This window comes from Panthera tigris, chromosome B3 (assembly GCF_018350195.1).
Source record: "Panthera tigris isolate Pti1 chromosome B3, P.tigris_Pti1_mat1.1, whole genome shotgun sequence".
Lineage (NCBI taxonomy): Eukaryota > Metazoa > Chordata > Mammalia > Carnivora > Felidae > Panthera > Panthera tigris.
The window spans coordinates 59,019,021-59,039,074 of record NC_056665.1 but is presented as its reverse complement, the minus strand read 5'-3'; the positions used below and the strand labels follow the sequence as shown (position 1 = coordinate 59,039,074).

At 41.0% G+C, this 20,054-nt stretch overlaps 1 protein-coding gene and 1 long non-coding RNA gene across 2 annotated transcripts in view; one reads left to right on the top strand and one right to left on the bottom strand.

Annotated features, from left to right (window-relative positions):
* The window catches only part of LOC122239475, a 38,552-nt gene extending 27,479 nt beyond the window's left edge, over positions 1 to 11,073 (bottom strand). The window contains exon 1 of the long non-coding RNA XR_006218640.1: positions 10,949 to 11,073. This is a non-coding gene — a long non-coding RNA (uncharacterized LOC122239475). The remainder of the gene's footprint in view (positions 1 to 10,948) is intronic.
* A 2,984-nt stretch (positions 11,074 to 14,057) lies between these two features.
* Positions 14,058 to 17,819, top strand: LOC122239498 (translation initiation factor IF-2-like). Its single transcript, XM_042989219.1, has 4 exons — positions 14,058 to 14,083; positions 14,276 to 15,466; positions 15,633 to 15,768; positions 17,785 to 17,819. Exons 1-2 carry the CDS (start codon positions 14,058 to 14,060, stop codon positions 15,120 to 15,122), a joined length of 873 nt encoding a protein of 290 aa, XP_042845153.1. The 3' UTR covers positions 15,123 to 15,466; positions 15,633 to 15,768; positions 17,785 to 17,819.
* Positions 17,820 to 20,054: the final 2,235 nt, after the last annotated feature.

The following is a 20,054-nucleotide window of genomic DNA, read 5'->3' as shown; positions in this document are numbered from 1 at the left end:
AAAGAGACTGGAAGGGTCTTCTTTCTGAGCCTCTTCATTTTGCAGACGAAAGCTTAAATTACCTGCTTAAGCCCTCAAAGTTAATCAGTCTAGAAAGTCAGGCATTTAACACAAGTCTCCTGACTCCCCCAAGTCAATGTTTTTCCCATTGGACTATACTGCCTGCTTCATCAGAAAGCAATGACTAAGAACAATGATGAGGTCATACAGAGTTTGAATCCTAGCTCCCCCCCCCACTGACTAGCTGTGGGACAGTAGGCAAGTAGGCAAGTTATTTAACATTTCTAAGCTTTATTGTACTCATCTGGAATTAGGGACAATGACACTTTCCATTAAACAGGTAGGATTAAATGAAGAATACACATAAAGTGCTTATCACAGAGCCCAGAACACAGTAAGTACACAATAAATTTTTAAATGGCTCAATTAACATATTAAATTAAAATATGTAATATGGACATTACACCAAATAACTCTCTAAAATACAACAATGACACATTATGATATGTGTAATTTGTCAGGACATTCATTTTAATTGTAATTAATTATGTCAGAGAAAACTTACAAAGAGAGGAACAGAGAATCACAGCAAAAAATAAAGATGCAAAAAAACTACCAGATATTACTTTTAAACTCTTACCTTACCTTTTTATTATCACAGAATTGACTTTATTTTCAAGTATGTTATGTCAAGACCTATCTACTTATAAACCTACATCATTTTGAAAGGTTACTGGAGTCTAATCAGTGAGAAAACTTTCTATAGTCATTCTGAACCATAAACCCAAACTAAGTAATAAGCATATTTGCTAAAGAAAACTGATTCAATCACATTTTAAAACTTTATAATTATAGACTCATAAGAAGTTGTAAAAATAGTATTAAATTGTCCCATGTATGCTTCACCCAGCTTCCCCCCCAAGGGTAACTTCTTACATAACTGTGGTATATGATCAAAGGCAGGAAACTGACATGTGAATTAAGATATAATTCATATCATAAGATTACCTTTTTTTAAAAAAAGATTTTACTTTTTTTAAGTAATCTCTATACCAAACGTGGAACTCACAACCCTGAGATTGAGAGTCACAAACTCTTCTAAGCCAGCCAAGTGCCCCGATTACCTTTTTTTAAAAAAATGTTTATTTATTTATTTCGAGAGAGAACACACGAGTGTGAATGGGGAAGAGGCAGAGAGAGGGAGAGAGAGAGCAAATTACCATTTTAAAGTGTATAATGCAGTGGGTTTTAGTACAATCCTAGAATTGTACACCTATCACCACTAACCGACTTTTAAAGTACCATAATATCACCCCAACGACCAGAAAAATCTGTTCATTTTTTAAATCTATTTAGCTCAAGTTAAAGGTAACTTTACATTTGCATTATTAATAATCCTGTTTATCAAAGCTAACATTTTCATTCCTGCATATCTACAATCAACATTTATGGAGCCCCTAGGTGAGACCTTAGATACTAACTGTACAAAGCCTCCGCCCTTCAAACAGTTGTCTAGTGAGAGGCAGACATGTGAGTAAATATTTACAAGTGAATATGGTAGATGCTATAATAAGGTCCCCCAAAGCACAGCCGAACAACACTGTGGAGGGAGTTTACCTTGGAATAACGTGAGAAGCTGATGGTCTACAAAGCAGTATAAAATGCATTGGGAGGACAACAGGAGACAAGTCTGGAAAGGAAGGCAGCAGAGGTAACGGAAGGGCATCTATGCCATGCTAAAAGACTGTTATCAAGTAAGTAATGGGAGAATCTTGAAGGATTTTAAAAAAGAGAAAATGATCAAAGTTGCATTTTGGAAGCATGTGAAAGATAGGAATGCGCCTACTGTTCCACAGGAAAGTAAAACCTAGACCATTAAGACCCTGTATTTGGCAAGCAGCAAATGGACAGCTTACTTTTAAATATATATATATCGAAATATTTCTCTACCAGTCAGCAAATAGCCACAGCCCTAAGAGGCCTCTCCCTCTTCCCCAGGACCACTGTGAACCCCACCTCCCATGATTCAACACGAAATAGTGTCTGGCCCAGCAGAGGGCCATAGAGTCAATTCCAGCATGTTCTCGCAGAGTCTTGGTCAGTGAGGTATTCAACATGACTCACTGATTGTTGAGTTATTTTATTTTTATTTTTTAAGTAAGCTCTAGGCCCAGCGTGGGGCTTGAACCCACAACCCCAAGATCAAAAGTCGCATGCTCCACCAACTGAGCCAGCCAGGGGCCCCGATTATTGAGTATTTTAATTACCCCCACATGGGGGCCAACCTCAGTGAACGCCTTTAAATCATTAAAGCTCTCCTATCACAAACAGCTGCAACAACAAAAAATAGACATCCAACATTCTTTCATTTTCTCCAACCTGCTTCTCCAGATTCTCACTCCAGATTCTGACCAGGTATTTCTGCTGAGGGTTCATCTTGCTCCATCCCAGAGGTTTCTCTGGTTTTGATCTTTTCTTTCTCCTTATCAATTATCTTAATGCTCCCTCTAGTTTCACCAACTTCAGCTGTGGAAAATAAAGACTCTCCTGGCCATAGGCAGTGCCCCCACTGTGCAGACCCAGCCCTGAAATACCAGACCTGAAGTTACAGTACAGGAAGAGTCTCACTGAGTCTGTTAATCTAATCTAATTAAGAAACCATTGCAGGAGCGCCTGGGTGGCTCAGTGGGCTGAGTGTCCAACTCCGGCTCAGGTCATGATCTTGTGTGTTGGCGAGTTTAAGCCCCGCATCAGGCTCCATGCTAACAGCACAGAGACTGAAGCCTACTTTGGATTCTGTGTCTCCCTCTCTCTCTCTCTCTGACCCTCCCCTGCTTGCACTCTCTTTGTGTCTCAAAAAATAATACATTAAAAAAATTTTTTTAAAGAAATAACTGCAAAAAAAGTGAATAGAAAACTCTAAACATACTCAGTCCATCCCCAAAGTATCACTTTATACAATATTTTCATTTGTTTATATTGTCTCAAATTCCAGTTAATTAAAATATACACTATTGTGTTAAATAATGAAATTAAAGGAAATCAATCACATTATGCTCCAATGTGTATTTATACACATTATAACTGCACCTTTTTTAACACCTCCCACCACTACCAACAGGTGTGTCCACCAAAGAATTTGACAATAAGCAAAGGTATAACTTAGTAGTGATAACAATTAGAAATGATGTTACGAAGGGATATCTGGCTGGCTCAGTCGGTGGAGCATGCAACTCTTGATTCTGGGGTCATGAGTTTGATTCTGGGGTCCTAAGTTGGAGCCCCACAATGGGTGTAGAGCTTACTTTAAAAAAAGAAAAAGAAAGAAATAGTGATAAGAGATTGTATTAAATAAGTGGCCCAAGAATAAATTACGATAAAACAAAGGAGATCATAAGAGATGAACAGAAGAGCTATGGTGTTAGGAAAGATGGTGGGAAATAAAACTATAGAATTCAAGATGTGAAGAAAAGGCTTTCCATTTTTTATTATTTTCTTTCAACCAGAAACTAAAGATATTTTATGTGAGATATATTCTTAGTAGGAATAGTCTGTATTACTTTTTAATGACATAGTAAAAGATATAATGTGCAGCAAGACAATATTATATCTGTCTCTTAAAAATAATCAGTCTAGGGGCACCTGGGTAGCTTAGTCGGTTAAGAGCCTGACTGTTGGCTTTGGCTCAGGTCATGATCGCCTGGTTCCTGAGTTCGAGCTCCACATCAGGCTCTGTGCTGACAGTGCAGAATCTGCTTGGGATTCTCTGTCTCCCTCTCTCTCTGCCACTTTCCCACTCGTGCTTACTCGCTTGCTCTCTCTCTCTCAAAAATAAACTTAAAAAAAATAATCAGTCTACTGTACCCAATATCAAAAATTAGAATATGAGAAATATGTGTTCTCTTTTACCATACAAATTAGAAAACAATTTTTTTTTTTTTTAGCATTTATTTATTTTTGAGAGAGAGAGAGAGACAGAGTGTGAGCTGGGAAGGGGCAGAAAGAGGGAGACACAGAAGCCAAAGCAGGCTTCAAGGCTCTAAGCTGTCAGCACAGAGCCCAATGTGGGGCTCAAACTCATAAACCTCGAGATCATGATCAGAGCTGAAGTCAGCAGCTTAACTGGCTGAGCCACCCAGGTGCCCCTACAATTCTTTTTTTTTTTTTTTTTTTAATGTTTATTTGCTTTTGAGAGAGAGAGACAGACCACAAGTGGGGGAGGGGCAGAGAGAGAGAGGGAGACACAGAATGCAAAGCAGGCTGCAGGCCCTGAGCTGTCAGCACAGAGCCCAACGTGGGGCTCGAACTCATCAACTGTGAGATCACGACCTGAGCCAAAGTCAGACGCTCAACTGAGTCAACCAGGCACCCCAAATTAGAACACAATTCTTAGATGTGCTTTCTGTACTGTGGGTACTCATTTAGGTAAGCTTATCTAAATAAGATATACTTAAAAATAAGCAAAGTATTGATTTTTCAGATCAGCTATGTTGCTTATATATTCTGACACTGCAATAGTTGGTTCAGTATCTTATGTCCTGAAGCTACACCAAGCCAACTCCCATTCACTTTTTAAAAAAAAACCTTCACATAATGCTAGAATCTAAAGCTGGGTATAGATTAAGTTGCACTGTAGTACTAGGACTACCTTATGTTTTGATCAGATTTTCATCTTTTATGCAGCCAAATTTCTTCTGAGAGGACACCTAAAGAGCTGATATGGTATTTTGTTGTAGGGATGAGTGTATCCTATGAAACTGCAGGCTCTACATGCCTTGTAACATCCCAGGCATCACTGCCAGCCCATGGGGTCCTTCTGCCCTACAAACCTCCAATTCCATAATTACTCTGGAGGATTCTGGATTTTTCTAGAATCAAAAATCTGAAAGAGGGCAGGCTGGGTATTTTCTTCAGCCTAAATTATGCCCTAGAGGGGTGACTGGGTGGCTCAGTCAGTTAAGCATCCAACTTCAGCTCAGGTCACGATCTCATGGTCTGTGAGTTCGAGCCCCGCAAAAAGCTCTGTGCTGACATGACAGCTCAGAGCCTGGAGCCCACCTTGGATTCTGTGTCTCCCTTTCTCTCTGCTCCTCCCCTGCTCATGCTCTGTCTCTCCTTCAAAAAAGAAACATTCAAAAAATCTAAAAAAAAAAATTATCCCCTAGAAGTACTTGAGATCCTTAGATAAATTAATTCTACTTCCTTATGCTGTGATCAATGTTCTTATCTGCCTGGCTCATGTCTGACCAAACAATAATCTTAGTGGCATCTCCTGCATAGAGTACATGGAATCCTCTGGTACTTGTGAAACCAACCCTTCCACTTGGGTGTCCTCAAAATTAGGCTAAGGCCCAGACTAGAGGACCCTGGAGTTAAATCAAGCAATATGGAAATAAGGCTTTGCACCTGCCTGGAGGCAAAGGATAATTTGCCTGACTATGGAGTGCCTGAATGGACTACCAGCTTATAAGGGTTCCTAATGATTTGGCTTTTTTCTACTATGAGTTCAATGAAAGTGGCCAGACTTTTGAGCGTGCCCTGGGGCATGCTGTTTTGATGAACCACTATTTCTTTCAGGTCTTGGGCCTGTGGGCCTTTGCTAATTTATCTGGCTCCCATAATACCACTTCACAGCAAGCCTCCTTAATCTCTCCAACAAAGTGGAGTGCCTGTATTGTCAGTCATTCCCCTATTCATCAGTCTTTAAACTATCCCTTCTTTTTCTCCTTTTCCAGAGCAAAATAACCTATTAGCATTGGCATTCTGCCGAACATTGATTGCCTAAATGCCAAACAGTACTTTCCTGGAGGTTCCCATCCCCAAAGCTCTAGCCTGGCATTGTGTGGAATGCTCAAAGTGCACCCTGTGTTGGGCTGGGAACTTCAGAGCTGGCAGGCAGGGGTTCACTGGGGAATCCAGGGAAGCATTCCTCCATCCTCTAGAAAAGCAATTTTTGGTGGTCACTTAGGTTTGGGAACAGAGATGCAGAATTGTGCCTCTTAGGGCTCCACTGGTCACATTTCTTAACTGTTAATGCACCATTTAGGCTGCATTATCTCAGCCAAAGGATTTTCAAACATCAGCTGAATGTTGGGATTTGATACTCTCTTTTTTGGGGTGGATAAATAAGCTGATGCCACAGATGAGGTCCCCTGGAAACAAAAGTATATGCATAGTTGCTGCAGCCACAGAATTAGCACAGACTGATACATGACTCTACCTTTTTATATGATGCCATTGCTTTGTGAAGAATCTTAATTTGTGTTATATACTTTTGGAGTTAGATTTAATTCAACACCAGCTTTGTGTTATTTTTAGTTTAGACTAAGTCTTCTGAGCAGTCAAGAGTGATTGAAATTTGCTGACAGCAATTTTTCCTAGGCAACTAGATTGTTATTCGACTCCACTGTACCAGAGTACGTCAGATAAACATAGTAAAGACTAAATACATTTGGCTTTACATTTTTAGCTTTCCTACCTTCAAGTTGCCTGCTGTTACCTCAGCCTGGAATGCCCTTTACCCATCCCCACAGCCCATTTTCTGCTTTTGGCACTCTTTCATGACCTAGTTCAAATCTCACCTCCTTTGAGAAATATTTAATTTCTATTCCCCCAGATTTGCACTGCCACAACATACTACCTTGTCTTAGTGCTGAATCCCATGAGATTTATTGTTTGCTATTTACATGTTTGCAAACAAGGGTCTTCCTACACCCCCAGTGCTTTAAGAGGTGAAGATTTCTTTGAAAAACAGTATAGAAATATAAAATAATCATATTCTTTCTAGGTCAGGGAAGACAAAAATAAAACCAATACACATAAGAGCATCAAATTGGAATGATGACCCATCATGACTCCTGCCCACCTGAAACTGGTATGCATATCTGCAAATAAACTTTTACCCTACAAGGGTAGAGAATCAGTTAAGGCCATTCAGAAATAAATCAAAAATTAGAAATATGAGATTCACTCTTGGCTTCTCCTTCTCCCTCATTATACTCAATCAACAATACTCATCAATTTTACTAAATATCTGTGTGACCCAGTACTAGTGATCTCTAACCTCAGAAAGCGTTAAGACCTACCTTGTTAAAACAGAAAGCTGAGGGGCGCCTGGGTGGCTCAGTCGGTTAAGCGTCCCACTTCGGCTCAGGTCATGATCTCACAGTCTGTGAGTTTGAGCCCCGCATCAGGCTCTGTGCCGATAGCTCAGAGCCTGGAGCCTGCTTCGGATTCTGTGTCTCCCTCTCACTCTGACCCTCCCCTATTCATGCTCTGTCTCTCTCTGCCTCAAAAATAAATAAACGTTAAAAAAAAAAACCTAAAAAAAAACAAAACAGAAAGCTGAGCTCCATCCTCTGTATTTCTCATTCACTAAGTCAGCAGTGGGGCCAGAAATTTGCATTTGTAACAAGTGCCCAGGAGAACCTGATGCTGCTCATCCAGGAACCACACTTTGAGAACCATTGCTTTAATTCATCCCCCTATTCTATTCTCCTTGCTTTCTAACAAGGTTCCCAATTTCTACAAAAGGAAAAAGCCCCCGAGTTGTGACACAGTAAGATGGCTCAAATAAGACATAAAAATAGCTAGGTATGGTCCTGATCTAGAATGGTTTCCCTTGGTGGGCAGGGGTTGTCTACGTCTTTGAAATGACCCTTAACATACAGAAATGAGTCCTACAGCATTTCTGGAGTGGTCCAAAGTGTCTCTAAATACAGACCAGAAGATGAGGTCATGGTAATGCAAGGAGTCAGAAGTAGAAGAGGGGGAATGAAAGCTATAATCACTGTCAAAGGGGTGTTTTCTGTAGACAAGTGAATGGAGCTATTGTACACAAACTCAGTGGTTGCCAAGCATGTGGCCCAATTATTTTGCCTGTATGAGCATGGCACGGAAGGATCTCCTTAGAGGACTTGATTCACACAAGTTGGTGTTTAGTAGCAAGCAAAAGTCTGGAGAATTTGAACCTAACTATACAAGTTCCTGCTTTCCAAATCTAGGATATAATACAATTAAGTTGGAAAGACTACAAAAGTAAAACACCATCCTTAGAGATAGTACAGCATTTACAGTTGGTGAAAGACCAATATAGAAGATCTTGCTCAAAATATTGACAATAACACATGGTGGCCTTGGGCAGCAAGAAGTCCATAATTTAAATCTAGGGGTTAGCCTCCGAAACTGCTTTCCCTACTCTCTTGGGCTCCACTGCTATTTAAAATGTTTGTAAAAGTTCAAAAAGTTGTATTGGCCACCCACCAGATCTAAGGTCTTAAAGAAATGGGAGGTTTACTTCAGTGGCTAGGATGGATATGTGACAAGGTGTTTTGCTCTCTTAGGTGAAATACCATTCACTCTACAACATAGGAATGGAGATGCTTTAGTGGTCTTCAAAGTTCTCAGCTGCATGAGAGAACCATTCAGGTGGTTCACCTGAGCCCAAAGTATCAAGGCCAGAAAACAGAGGGACAACAACAGCCACCTGGCCTCCAGGAGAGCAGCACCTTCCTCCCTGAGCACCACGTAAGTAAGAAATAGAAGCTGTGAGGTTGCTGCCAATCCTCCATATTCCCATCTGTTGTATAAGCTCTGGCTAGGCAGAGCTGAAGAACAGTGTCCCACAGGAGGCTGCTCCATGGAACAGGGTCTACAGTCAGAATGTTACAGATGAGGCTATCAGAAGATGAATTCAGCTTAAAATAGACATAATTAGAAACAGGTTGGGAAGCATGGGTTTCTTCCTGTTGGGGCAAGAGGTTAGAAAATGAGGCTATGAGGAGATTTTATGTGGCATTGACTTAGGGGAAAGAGTGAAGGAAGCTTCTGTGGCTGTGGTGATCCCAATGTCAATATCCTAATTCCGCCAGACCTCCAACTCCCCATGAAGCACTGTACTACACAGTATTCATTTGATCTAAGCCTTCTAAACCTGCAGAGATGGAGGAAGGGGAGACCTGAAAGGCTTGAAATCCTAAGAGACAAACCAAAAAAATCATAGGAATTCTAGACCACAGCTCTACTAATTCAACCAAGGATAATTGCAGAAAGTTATCAGAGACCTCAAAGGCTCCATAAAATACCACATTTACATACCATACCTCTCACCAGGGAGAGGGGCTGCAAAGCAAAGTGGTTTGGAATGGGATGGGTTGAAACTGGTTTACAGTTGTTAGAGAATGTTTGTTGTTTTCAGACACATGAAATGTTATTTATTTTTTTAATGTTTATTTATTTTTGAGACAGAGAGAGACAGAGCATGAGCAGGGGAGGGGCAGAGAGAGAGGGAGACACAGAATCCGAAACAGGCTCCAGGCTCCGAGCTGTCAGCACAGAGCCCGACGCGGGGCTCGAACTCACGGACCGCGAGATCATGACCTGAGCCGGAGTCAGACACCCAACCGACTGAGCCACCCAGGAGCCCCAGACACATGAAATTTTAAAGTGCTGGAGTTAACTCAGCCATCATGTAGCACAAACAAATCAGAACAAATATTCATTCAACTATAAACATATAAGTCACTGTGATATAATTCTTAGGGTTTAAAATTTATAGCTTCCTCTTACTCTCCCCTTTAAAAATTCTAAAGTGTAATCTACTAAAAGAGTTATTAAAATAACCCAAAATATTTTACTATAATAATCATATCACTTAAATTACCACCTTGCTTATTTTGGGCTACACATTTTAATACCTATACATAAACCACTAAAATTGTATAGTAAAAATGACTATTTTTTGTCTTAGGTTGTCTGATTTTTATCTTGGCAAACTTTTTTTTTAAGTGTGATATTAACACTAGCACAGACACGATCAACTTGTCTCTGGGCAATGTAACAAACAGAGGGCTCAAAAACCACATGCTCTTTTATTATACACTATGTTGAATTGCCTTGTCTAGCATATTCATTCCAAGCATTTAATTGAATGCAAATTCATACAAATGCCCTTGAGTAAAATCTGCTATGGTGAATGCTTCTAGGTTTCTCTTGGATGCCACTGCTATTTCCCTAAACTGGACTTTTTCAAAAGGAGAAAGAATAAGAGCATAAATACATATCTAAAATATACCTTTTGTCCTTAAAGGTTGATCTGCATTAGTTTTATACAATAGATATTTCCATATACAAATTAAGAAACAGAATATGAGTGCTTTTAGGATTCTAGAAGGCTAATTTTGGACCTTAGTTTCAAGAATTAGAGTCTGACTTACTATTTTAACAGATCCTGAGACACCATAATTACCTTTTTAAAACAAAGTTTTAGAAAAAAACAATGAATTCACGAAAATACAACAGCTTTGTGTTTTTCTGTGAATAAAATTATCTTAATTCTCTAACAACATCCCTTTTGCATTAATGAAACCAAGGATTTTGCTTACCAAATATGAAACAGAAATTCTTAGAAAAGACAAATCATGGTCAGTCCAGGAAATAAATGCCCCTCTAAAGCCAAAGCTTTGGTAGGATAGAAGGAAAGCAAACCTGAACTCTTGAATTTTAGAGAAGAATTCTACTACAGAATCCAGTTATTCCAGCTTTGGATTGTACAATTTCACTGAGATTAATCAGGCATCATTTTAAGGACACCTAAGGGTTAATTTATTTTCCAAAAACAAAATCCTATTTTTTATTTGAATAGAATAAGGCACAATGTAAGTACAGATTAGTCTGTTTAAATCTTGTTAGTATTTGTAAAGACATTACCAAATAATTTTCTCTTTACTATGAAATAAGTATTAATTATTGTTCTCATTTTACGGATGAGAAAATTAAGATACAGACAGGTGAACTGACTTAGGAAGTCAGGAGGAATACAGGGAACAAAGCTGGGATTTTATAGACAAAATGACCAGAGTTTCAATATAGTATAGCCACCTACTACTAGCTTTGAGCAAGTTCCTTCATCCAAGCCTTTCATCTGTAAAATGAGGATAATAACACCTACCTCTCAAATAGTTGATGTAAGGTATAAGCAAAGCACCTAGCAGAAAGCATAGTACAGAGTTGCCCATTCAAGAAAACATCAGCTCTCCCAGCAATCCACAATCTTATTTTCTTCAGCTGGTACAAGAGGTGTCTACTGAATCCAAATGCTATTGTGAGGTAAGTGAGAACACAAGCGGGGCACCTCGCAAGTATGGGGCTCAATACATTTGTTCTCTCCCCCAGTACTCCCTCTCTTACCCTAGGTCCCACAGTTACTAAATGGCTGAGCCGCAGTCAAATCCAGATCTTGGTTCTACTATAGAACTGTTTCTGTACATATGCATTTTATTTATGATAGTACCTCATTTAACTGCAAAAACAAATTTAACCTAGCTGCTTGATCAGTTATTATTTTAATGTGTTCCCAGTAAAATCAAATTTATTTCTAGGGCAGCTTTACTTTTCAGTAATCAGAAAAAAAGTAATATTTCAGACTTGAAAATATGTATTTTTGATATGAATTTCTACTGGCATTCCTTAGTATATATTCTTAATATTTTATAAACTATTAAACTCAAAACAGTCAAAAATCTATTACTTAGGATATTACATATCTAAGCATTTAAATGAGTCCATTTGATATACTAAGTTCAAAGATATTAGGTAGCCTTTTCATTTTTCCTATTTGCTCCCAAATAAAATAACAAAGTAGGGTAGTAAATGTAGTAAATAAATGTACATATTCATAAATGAAACAGATGTGTAGAGATTACGGACTAGATCTGCATTTATGAAGCAATGACCTTCAAAACTGGCAGGGAGCTGTTAACAATGTTCTTCACAGGGGAGCAATTATATTACAACCCTATGTATACTTTCATTTCTCACGATCTACAAATACCTTTGCATATCAGAAAGAATAAAAGAATAGTCTGGTAACTGAGGCAATCTTTACTGAAAGGATATAAGGTGTTTTCCTTACCTTAATAATCACATCCTAAATGCTAGATCAGTAGAACTGGTGCAATATTAAAGGCTAGAACAATACTTTGACAGAATTTCCTACAACTGAAATTTACCAAATGTGGCTATTATGGCTCTAACCTAGTGATACATTTCTGACTCTCTAATACCCTAAGTGTTCTCTGATTATCCCAAGAAGTACTGAAATCACTCTACAATACATACCTTATTTAAAGAAAAATATGGCATACAATATTTTAAGGAAAATGATTCCAAATTATCACCAAGTTTTTTTTTTTAAATACTGTACTGCAATTCCTAGAATGTTAGGAATATTGCTTTAACCTAGCAAGTAGCTCACAGCTCCTTTCCATACTGATTTAAAAGACCCAGTGCCCAATGCTTAACAAATAAGCACATGCACAAACACACAAATACACACACTACAGAAATGTATAAGGGGTGAAAGTTACTAAGAAAAGCTCAATCTCTAAAAGCTTAAAAAAAGCTATATCCACAAAATATTAATTTCACATAATATCCTGTCTTTTTTGGGGTTTTTTTTGACATTTCCTCTCATTGGGTAAAAACAAAAGGAATTCACAATACTGGTGCCAAAGACTGACAATATTACATAAATTTCAGAATTCCTGTATTTTTAAAATTTTCATGCAAGAATCACAATGCACAATCATTAACATGTCTAGACAGTGGACACTCACTACAGTATAATCATGTTACACCAAGCTTAATTTTTTATGTGGCCTGAATTTTTATAACACATTGACTTGTAACAATGTGAAAGAAGACCAGCAGGAAAAGAAACACAACCATAGTAAGATATAGCAAGCATAAACCCAGTAAGTCCTGTTAGACTTAAAAATACTGTTTTTCTTAACAGTAATAAAAACTACCCACAACTATACCACCAACCAACCAACCTCAAAGGTTCCACTAACTGGGAAAAAATAACTAGTTGTCTTATTGTGATACTGTAAAAGCCACAAGATTATCACTAGTGGAGTGGTGATGTGAATTTTGTTTCATTTGTACTCTATACCTTGGCAAAAGTTAATGACCTGCCCCAGGAATTTTATTTCACCATATACCCCAAAGTATTCTTAGGACTCACAAAGTCTAAATCTTAAACTGCCCTTTATATGCTATTGTGCAAATGCTTTAAGTTTTAAAACAAAAGGATAAAGAGTTTAAAAGCTCTAGACAATGTATTCAAATGGTGAATATGTCAAGTCAATGTTTTCTCCTCCCCCACCCAAAAACAAACAAACAAAAAAAACTGTACATGGCATATAAAGATACAATAGAAACAAAAAGTAGCATGCCACTCATTCTGTGAGAAAATACAGAACATCTATCAGATTCAACTACCAAAATCCTTTTCACGTGATGGCTAGCATCTTTATGACTGTGTTTAAGTGGCCTTAAAAAGCGATGTTGTTCTCTTTGCCCTCCTGGATCTTTGACAGCAGTCAGCACTTATGCCCAGAGCTGGTTTGGAGAGTGGGAGAAAAGGGAAAGTGAGGAGAAGGCTGAACTGAGCACGGACTCAGCAGAGAGCAGCTGCTCTCACACACTACCCAGCGTCTTTCTCACACACCGCTATTTTCCGCTATTGAGCATTGTCAGCAAAAAAATAAATGGGGGGTTGGGGGCCCAGGAGACAAAGAGGGTAGAACCAGAGGCCGACAGTTTTTGTCTGCCACATCTGAGGCGAGAAGCCCCCTCTGGTTTCTTGCTGCAAAGGCAAGGGATCAGATGAGACCCCTCCGGGTCCAACTCAATTTGCTTCTCCAGAAAGAGCAGTTTCCGGCAGCGAGCGCAGGATCCTCCGGCTGCTGAACTAAACACCGGAGCATTGTCAATGTTTCCTATCACTGACTTTACAGAGGAGGAGAGAGGGCTGTGACTGCATTCCTGGGAAAGACTACTACTCCAGACGTTCCACACAGCAGTAGTGAAAACACATAAGAGGTTGTAAAAATCCCTTCCAAAATACCAGGTTTCTGAAGAAATGCTGCGAAGCATTAACGTATTGTTGGTGTTATTTGTAAGTCACCGATTCTTTCTCGCCACGGCCAATCCTCAAATCTCTGGTACTTGTTGCTAAATCTTTACCTCACGCCCCCCAGAATTGCCCAACACAAATGAGATCTGCGGAGCGAAAGGCGGGGTGGGGGGGGGGGTGCTAATCCTGGGAGCCCAGAGGCTGGGCTCCCTTCCATAGGCCACTCTGCATGGGCTGCGCGTTCACTTCTACCTTCTGAGAGCTCTGACTCACAAATGCTGGGGGGGGCGGGGGGGGGGTGATTATGACATACAGCATTATCCTTCCAACCAAAGATAGATAAGAAAAGCCGGCCAGCGGTCCTTGCCTGGCTGGAGAGCCAAAGCCTGTACCCCCCGACGGGGCGGCCGGGGTAGGAGCCTCCCGCCCTGCCCGCCTCTCTCTGGACGCCCGCGGAAGATGCTCCCCACCCCGCAGGCTCGAGGAGCCAGGATGGGGTGCCCTCACCCTGGGAGAGGGCAGAGGGATAGCTGAGGGTCCGGGACGGAGGGACTCTCACCGCAGCTGCGCGGAGCGCCTGGTACCCCGCCCCGGACCCGGTCTCGGGCGGAGGCGCTCTCTGCACCGGGGCCGTCCGCCGCAGCCGGGGACGGACAAAGCACCGGGGTCTGCGGCGACCCCGGGCGGCGGCGGCGGGCCAAGTTGGCCAGAGTCGGGGGACGAAGGGGTTCCGCGGGCAGGGAAGCGCGGCACTGACCTGGATGGTGCAGGTGTACTCGCTGTCGTCCAGCAGCCGCACGGTGCAGCTGTACTCGCGCTCCAGGCTCCTGCTGCTGCCGCTCATCAACCTGCTCAGCATCTTCCCGCCCGCCCGCCCGCCCCCGGGAGAGACGCGGCGGCGCTGCGGACCCCGGACCAGGCGCCCCTCAGCCGGGCAGCTCCTCGCGGGCCCCGGGCACCTGCACCATCACCCCAGCCGGGTCGCGGCCGCTGCCTCCTGCTGTCCCAGCTCCTCCTTCTTCTCCTCCTCCTTCTTCGCCACCGCCTCCCCCCAGCCCCGAGCAAGCGCCCCGCTCTCTCTCCTCCGCGCCCCACTCCCCATGCCCAGTTCGTGGGGCGGGGCCTCGGCCGGAGAGGGGCCAATGGGGGTCAGCGCGGCGGAACCGAGTGGCAGAGAGAAGAGCCAATCGAGATAGGGTATTGATATGATGGACAGGTGGGAGAAGCAATCACGGGAAAGCAGTCGGACAGAGCCTAGCGGGACCAGCCCTCTGGCGTCCCAAACGAGGGGCTCCTCTTGTCTCTGCGGTTCCTGTAGAAGCTCTTTCCCCTCCCCCAGGCCAGGTGTGGGCACCCGGCTGGATAAATGTCTGCTGCGTGGAATACGTTTAGACTCTGCTTCAGGGGCCAAGTCCCACACTCTGCAACGCCGCGAGTCCCGCCCTCTCGGGAGCCGGGGCGGTGCAAGAAAACAATCCCCGCACCTGCAGAATGCAGGCACCTTCCGCTCCGGACCGGGAGGCTGCCCCCACCTGAGCTGTACCCCAGGTGGGCGCGACGGGCCTCTGCCCCAGCCCTCTTATTTTGAACAACATCTATTTTACAGTAGCTACTTAAGTAAAAGCTGTAGGGTTCGAAAGGGCTCTTAAGCACTCGGGTTTAACCCCTAGGAAACCCTTCACTCTAACACCCTATGCCTCGCTTTTATTTTCAGAAGACAAAAGAGACTGAGGTGTGCTCCTTCAGCCGGTAGGGTGCAGAGGAAGTGGTGGGTCCTTTCCTTGCACCTTCAGAACTAGAATTACCGTATTTTCTTACTGCCTCAACAAAACACCAGAGTATGTCAGGAGGTATGTATCACAGAGGAAAAAAAAAATTGTCTACTGCCCTTTGTGACCCCTTATCTAAAGATCTCACGTTCTTTATGAAAACTTCACCAAGAAACATAATATTCTCGCTCAAAATTTTTTGATGGAAGGAAACGTTATATAAAAGAATCATATCAACACAAAATTGATGCCAAAATATATTAATTTAATAAATAATGAAAGATGCATAATTTCCTATTATTTTAATTTATACTGTTCTTGTTTATACGGATAACAAACACATAAAAATGAAACCCTACATTAACTTAGAAAACAGCCAACTTTTAAAGTACTTGTTTGTTTGTTTGTTTGTTTACCCGGAGGCACCTGGCTGGCTCGGTGGGTACAGCATGTGACTCTTGATCTCAGGTCCTGAGCTCAAGCCCCTTTCTGGGCATAGAGCCTCCTTAAATATAGTATGCTTCTCTTGCGTCCTTGGTTTCCAATATTTCTCCCAATTTTTTTGCATGGGACCCTCTCCCACTTTAGTTATCACCTCTTTATTAGTTGCATTCTCATTTATGTCATTCAATAGTCATAAGAGGAGGTTTCGCTTTTCTTTTTTTTTTTTTCTTTTTTTTTTTTTAACGTTTATTTATTTTTGAGACAGAGAGAGACAGAGCATGAACGGGGGAGGGCTAGAGAGAGAGGGAGACACAGAATCTGAAGCAGGCTCCAGGCGCTGAGCTGTCAGCACAGAGCCCGACGCAGGGCTGGAACTCACGGACCGTGAGATCATAACCTGAGCCGAAGTGGGACGCTTAACCGACTGAGCCACCCAGGCGCCCCGAGGTTTCGCTTTTCAATGTAATCCTAGAGTTAAGAAACTAGAACAGTAAGTCAAATATTCTAGCCATTAAACCAGATGTGAGTTCCTCTACTTTGTAGCCACAGCAGGTAGCCTTGTATGTGCAACACAGTAAGTATTCAGTAAGTTTTTGTTGAGTGAAGTAAATGAGATAGATATTTCATTGCATCTAAGTCCCGGGGAAAGATACGTGAAAAAATTAAGAATTTCAGGAAGGTCTTGGAGATAAATGAAATTATTAATATGTCAAAGTGATATTTTGCAAAACTCAGCTTTGTTGTGTAGTTGGGAGAAGACAATGAAAGATTTCAGGCAGGCAGAACTTATGTTGAAGGCAAAAGTTGCTGTTTGTTTACAGAATCTGTAAGAGCAAAAAAAAAATGTCCAAGAAGCTAGAGGAAGCCCAGTAGTTTGATGGTAGGGAAATGTCTTTAACAGGTTATGCAAATAAGCAGCTGTTAGAATAAAAAGGCAAAGCATCATGAATCCAGAAAAGCTCCCAGGAACTGAATGCAGTCTTTTTTCAGAGTATGACCATAGATGCAATCAACAGGGATGAGCCACAACAGTGGCTTCTATGCCAATGTGTTAAGTAACATTCCTGTTCAGCCTAAGAAAATCATATAAACTTAGATGGGCACCTCATTGAAAGACCAGTTACATATTCATCCATGCTTATGCATAATATCCAGAAAGAATTTCAAACTTTCCTTTACGCTCTTATTCAGAACACTTTGTCAGGAAAACAGAGGATGGATGCATAATGGAAGAAAAGCAAGAAACTATCAGTTTCTGGTGAAATGTATGCCTATTTAGGGATTGAGAGCAGAAGCCTGGGAGAAACTAAAAAGAAAAGACACATAAAATCACACTGAGGAATATTTTGTTTGTCTTTGTTTTTGTCAAGCCTTTTGAGCAGGATATCCAGGATAAAAAGGGTGTGTTCAATAAAAGGCCTCATGTGCCCTTGATAATCAGAGCATCATAGCTTTCATTAATTTTTTGGGTATAAAGGAGGCCATATTTAAAATTCCAAACTACAATAACTCTGAGCTCCCACCTTCCAAATTATTAGGATATCGGCTCCCTTTAAAGTTTCCCTCCCTTCTCTACTGTTGAGGAGTCCCTAAGGGTGATTCTGTCACCAACATATGCCTGAAATAACTGAATTACTCCTGCCTGTATTTCAGATGTCACATACCCTGATGTTCTGGGATCTCTCTCCAGCCAATGAAACTTTCACCATTGCCTTGGGATCCAGCAGGAAGAAGCACTGCCTCCTCTTCACCAGGACATCACAAACCCTGGTTCTTCCCATCATAGTCTCCTTATAGCACAGCTAAGACCAGGGTTATATAACAATATTAAAAAGGAAGAGCAATACAGAGTAAACTGCAGGTATGACATGGCTACTCTCAAAGCCCTTATGGACTACAGGCCTGCCTTATTGTTGAGCTTGCAGCCAGGATCTATGTGGCTAATGACAGCCCCCCTCTCCATCAAGAGTTCCCCTGACCCTGTCTTGAGCATTCAGGCTCAACCACTCAGAGAAGAAAACAACTCTCCTCACCCAGTTTAAGGTGCATTTTCAAAGTCCCACCCTCTGTCCCAGTTGCTGCCTTTCCATAGGATGACTGACCATGGGAATACCTACTCCTTTAGAGGAAACCCCACCTTCCATCCTGAGGAGTGTGACCTTAACCTTTGACCCAACTGGACTATCACCTTCATAACATGAGTCCAAACCCAGCACATTTCTCACAAAGACTGAGTTAATCTTTATAAATAGGTCTAGGTAGAGCCTCACCAAAGCCAGTCCAGTCCCTTTGCCTAATTATTTCTCCAGTAAGCAGTAAGGATTATGCCTGTCCTTGTTTGCCTGTATCTTTTAGAGCTCAGCTTTTGTTCTTCTAAGAGCAAGGGCTGAAACAAGGACATTCGCATCTCCACAGAAACAACACATATGTGGTCTACATCCACAGAGAGAAAAGGAACAGTTTTTCTCTTCTGCATCAATGTCTGCGGAAGCAATGCTCCTGCTCCACACACAAAGATTTGCATATCCAAATGGAGCACTCTGCTTCACAAACTAAAGCATCTACACTCAAGTTATAGTTTTCCAAGAGTAATAAGTGTATACTTGCTTTAACATGAATAGTTAAACAATCCATGTAGTTTTTCCAGAGCAGTCTGCCTCTGAAGAAATGTTCAAGTCTTCTCTTTCATCAGGACAGAAATCACCAATGGTTTAAGAAAGCTTTTCTACCTTCTACTAACTCTTAGGATTTTCAGTTAGCCCCCATTACATTTAGAAGAATTTTTAATGTGTATTTCTATGTGGAAATATAAGTGCATGTATTGTTTTTATTCCAAACTACATTTATTGATCATTTACTGTGTGTTAGGCACATACTCTATGACAGCTTTCTAGAAAACATAGACATAGCCCAAAGAATATGGGAAAATGAGATGTACAAACAAAAAAGTTCACAATCTAGGAGAGAGTGTTAGGTATATACACAGTTAGCTATTATACAACATATGGAGCATGAGTAAAGTACTATAAGAGAACAACAAATGGTACAATTATTTAAGCATGGGAGACAGCACAGTCTCCCATGAGAAAGCATTTGAGTTGAGCCCCTAGGAATGAATAGTATGGTGATGGGTGTAGACAGCAGAAGAGCAAGATATGGTATGAGGAGTGACATTTTAAGTAGAGGAAACAGCATGATAAAGACATAGAAGAACAAATATGTATAGCATGTTTTAGAAATTGCAAGTGCCCCTGGATAGATAGCACGTGGGCTGCATTGGCTGGGAAGAAATGGACTGAGGACAAATCATATAGAACCTTCCATGCCATAGTTAGGAATTTGGACTCTGTTGTATAGACTGGTGGTGGGGGGTTGGGAGTGTTGCAGGTTTTTAAGCAGCGAAATGACAGAATCAGATCTGTGTTTTGGAACTAATCATTTTGATAGTGTCAATGTTTAAATTATAGCAAGAGGTGATTATTTACTATGGAAAAAATGCATTCTGAAAACAATAGAATGTCTTTAATGAGGCATCAGAAGCATTTATAATAGGTGTCTCAGATGTGAGTGACAGGCTTTATTATATTCTCCAGTTATGGTTCATTTTCCTTATATTTCCAGCCAGTCTTCAGTTATTGTTCTAGAAATGAAATGTATATGAAACAAAGCAAATTAATTCATTTATTCACAAAAGATTATTAATGGTCTACTATGTGCAAGTCCCCATGCCAGGTGCTGAGAGAATTCAAAGATGAATAAAATATATTCCCAATCCTCATAGAATTTACAGCTCTATGCAATCTGCAAAATTACTTCAACATTTATTAAGTATTCAGTTTGTGTAGATTAAAATTCAACACACATCGGTCAAATATATATATATGTATATTTCTCATAAATATATATATGTATACACATATATA